Consider the following 673-nt stretch of genomic DNA (forward strand, 5'->3'; position numbering starts at 1 on the left):
GGATCCAGGCACTCACGTGCCACTGGCTCTTGTCCTCGTTCAGCTCCATGTTGCACTGCATCTGTACCACCTGGAAAAGCCCAGCTGGGATCAGCCTGGATTCGGCCCCTCTGCCTCTGGGCCCTCCCGAGCAGCGCTCTGGAATTCCTGCAGGAATCCCAGGCCCCTCTGCCTCTGGGCCCTCCCGAGCAGCGCTCTGGAATTCCTGCAGGAATCCCAGGCCCCTCTGCCTCTGGGCCCTCCCGAGCAGCGCTCTGGAATTCCTGCAGGAGCCCCAGGCCCCTCTCCCGGACCCCCTGCATCCCTGCAGCCGGGACGGGCGCCGTGCCCACCGGGGCTGCCCTCACCTTCCTGGTCTCCACATCAAAGGGCTCTGGCGTGGGGGTCTTGGCTTTCTGGGGGTCCTCGGGGGGCTGGGACAGGGCGCGGGGCAGGGCGTGGGGCCGGGAGACCGCGAAGTTCATCAGGGGGTAAATCCCGTTCCTGGGCAGACACGGAGGGAGCACAGAGCTGATGCCACCCCTGCGGATGGCAGGGACACTGCTGTGTGCCCATCCCCTGGGGACAGCTGGGACAGCAGGGACAGCAGGGACACTGACATGTGCCCAGCAGGGACAGCAGGGACAGCAGGGACAGCAGGGACACTGCCGTGTGCCCATCCCCTGCAGACAGC

General features: G+C 67.2%; 1 protein-coding gene across 1 annotated transcript in view; it reads right to left on the reverse strand.

Annotated features, from left to right (window-relative positions):
• Positions 1 to 4: 4 nt before the first annotated feature.
• The window catches only part of LOC121363147 (nuclear receptor-binding protein 2-like), a gene marked incomplete at its 3' end in the record, with an annotated part of 4471 nt that continues 3802 nt past the window's right edge, over positions 5 to 673 (reverse strand). The window contains exons 4-5 of the mRNA XM_041485266.1: positions 348 to 483; positions 5 to 70 (exon numbers count right to left, since the gene is read on the reverse strand). Of these exons, the coding sequence (XP_041341200.1) occupies positions 5 to 70; positions 348 to 483 (202 nt within the window). The remainder of the gene's footprint in view (positions 71 to 347; positions 484 to 673) is intronic.

The sequence above is a fragment of the Pyrgilauda ruficollis genome, unplaced genomic scaffold, assembly GCF_017590135.1.
Source record: "Pyrgilauda ruficollis isolate IOZ18807 unplaced genomic scaffold, ASM1759013v1 scaffold1184, whole genome shotgun sequence".
Classification (NCBI taxonomy): Eukaryota; Metazoa; Chordata; class Aves; order Passeriformes; family Passeridae; genus Pyrgilauda; species Pyrgilauda ruficollis.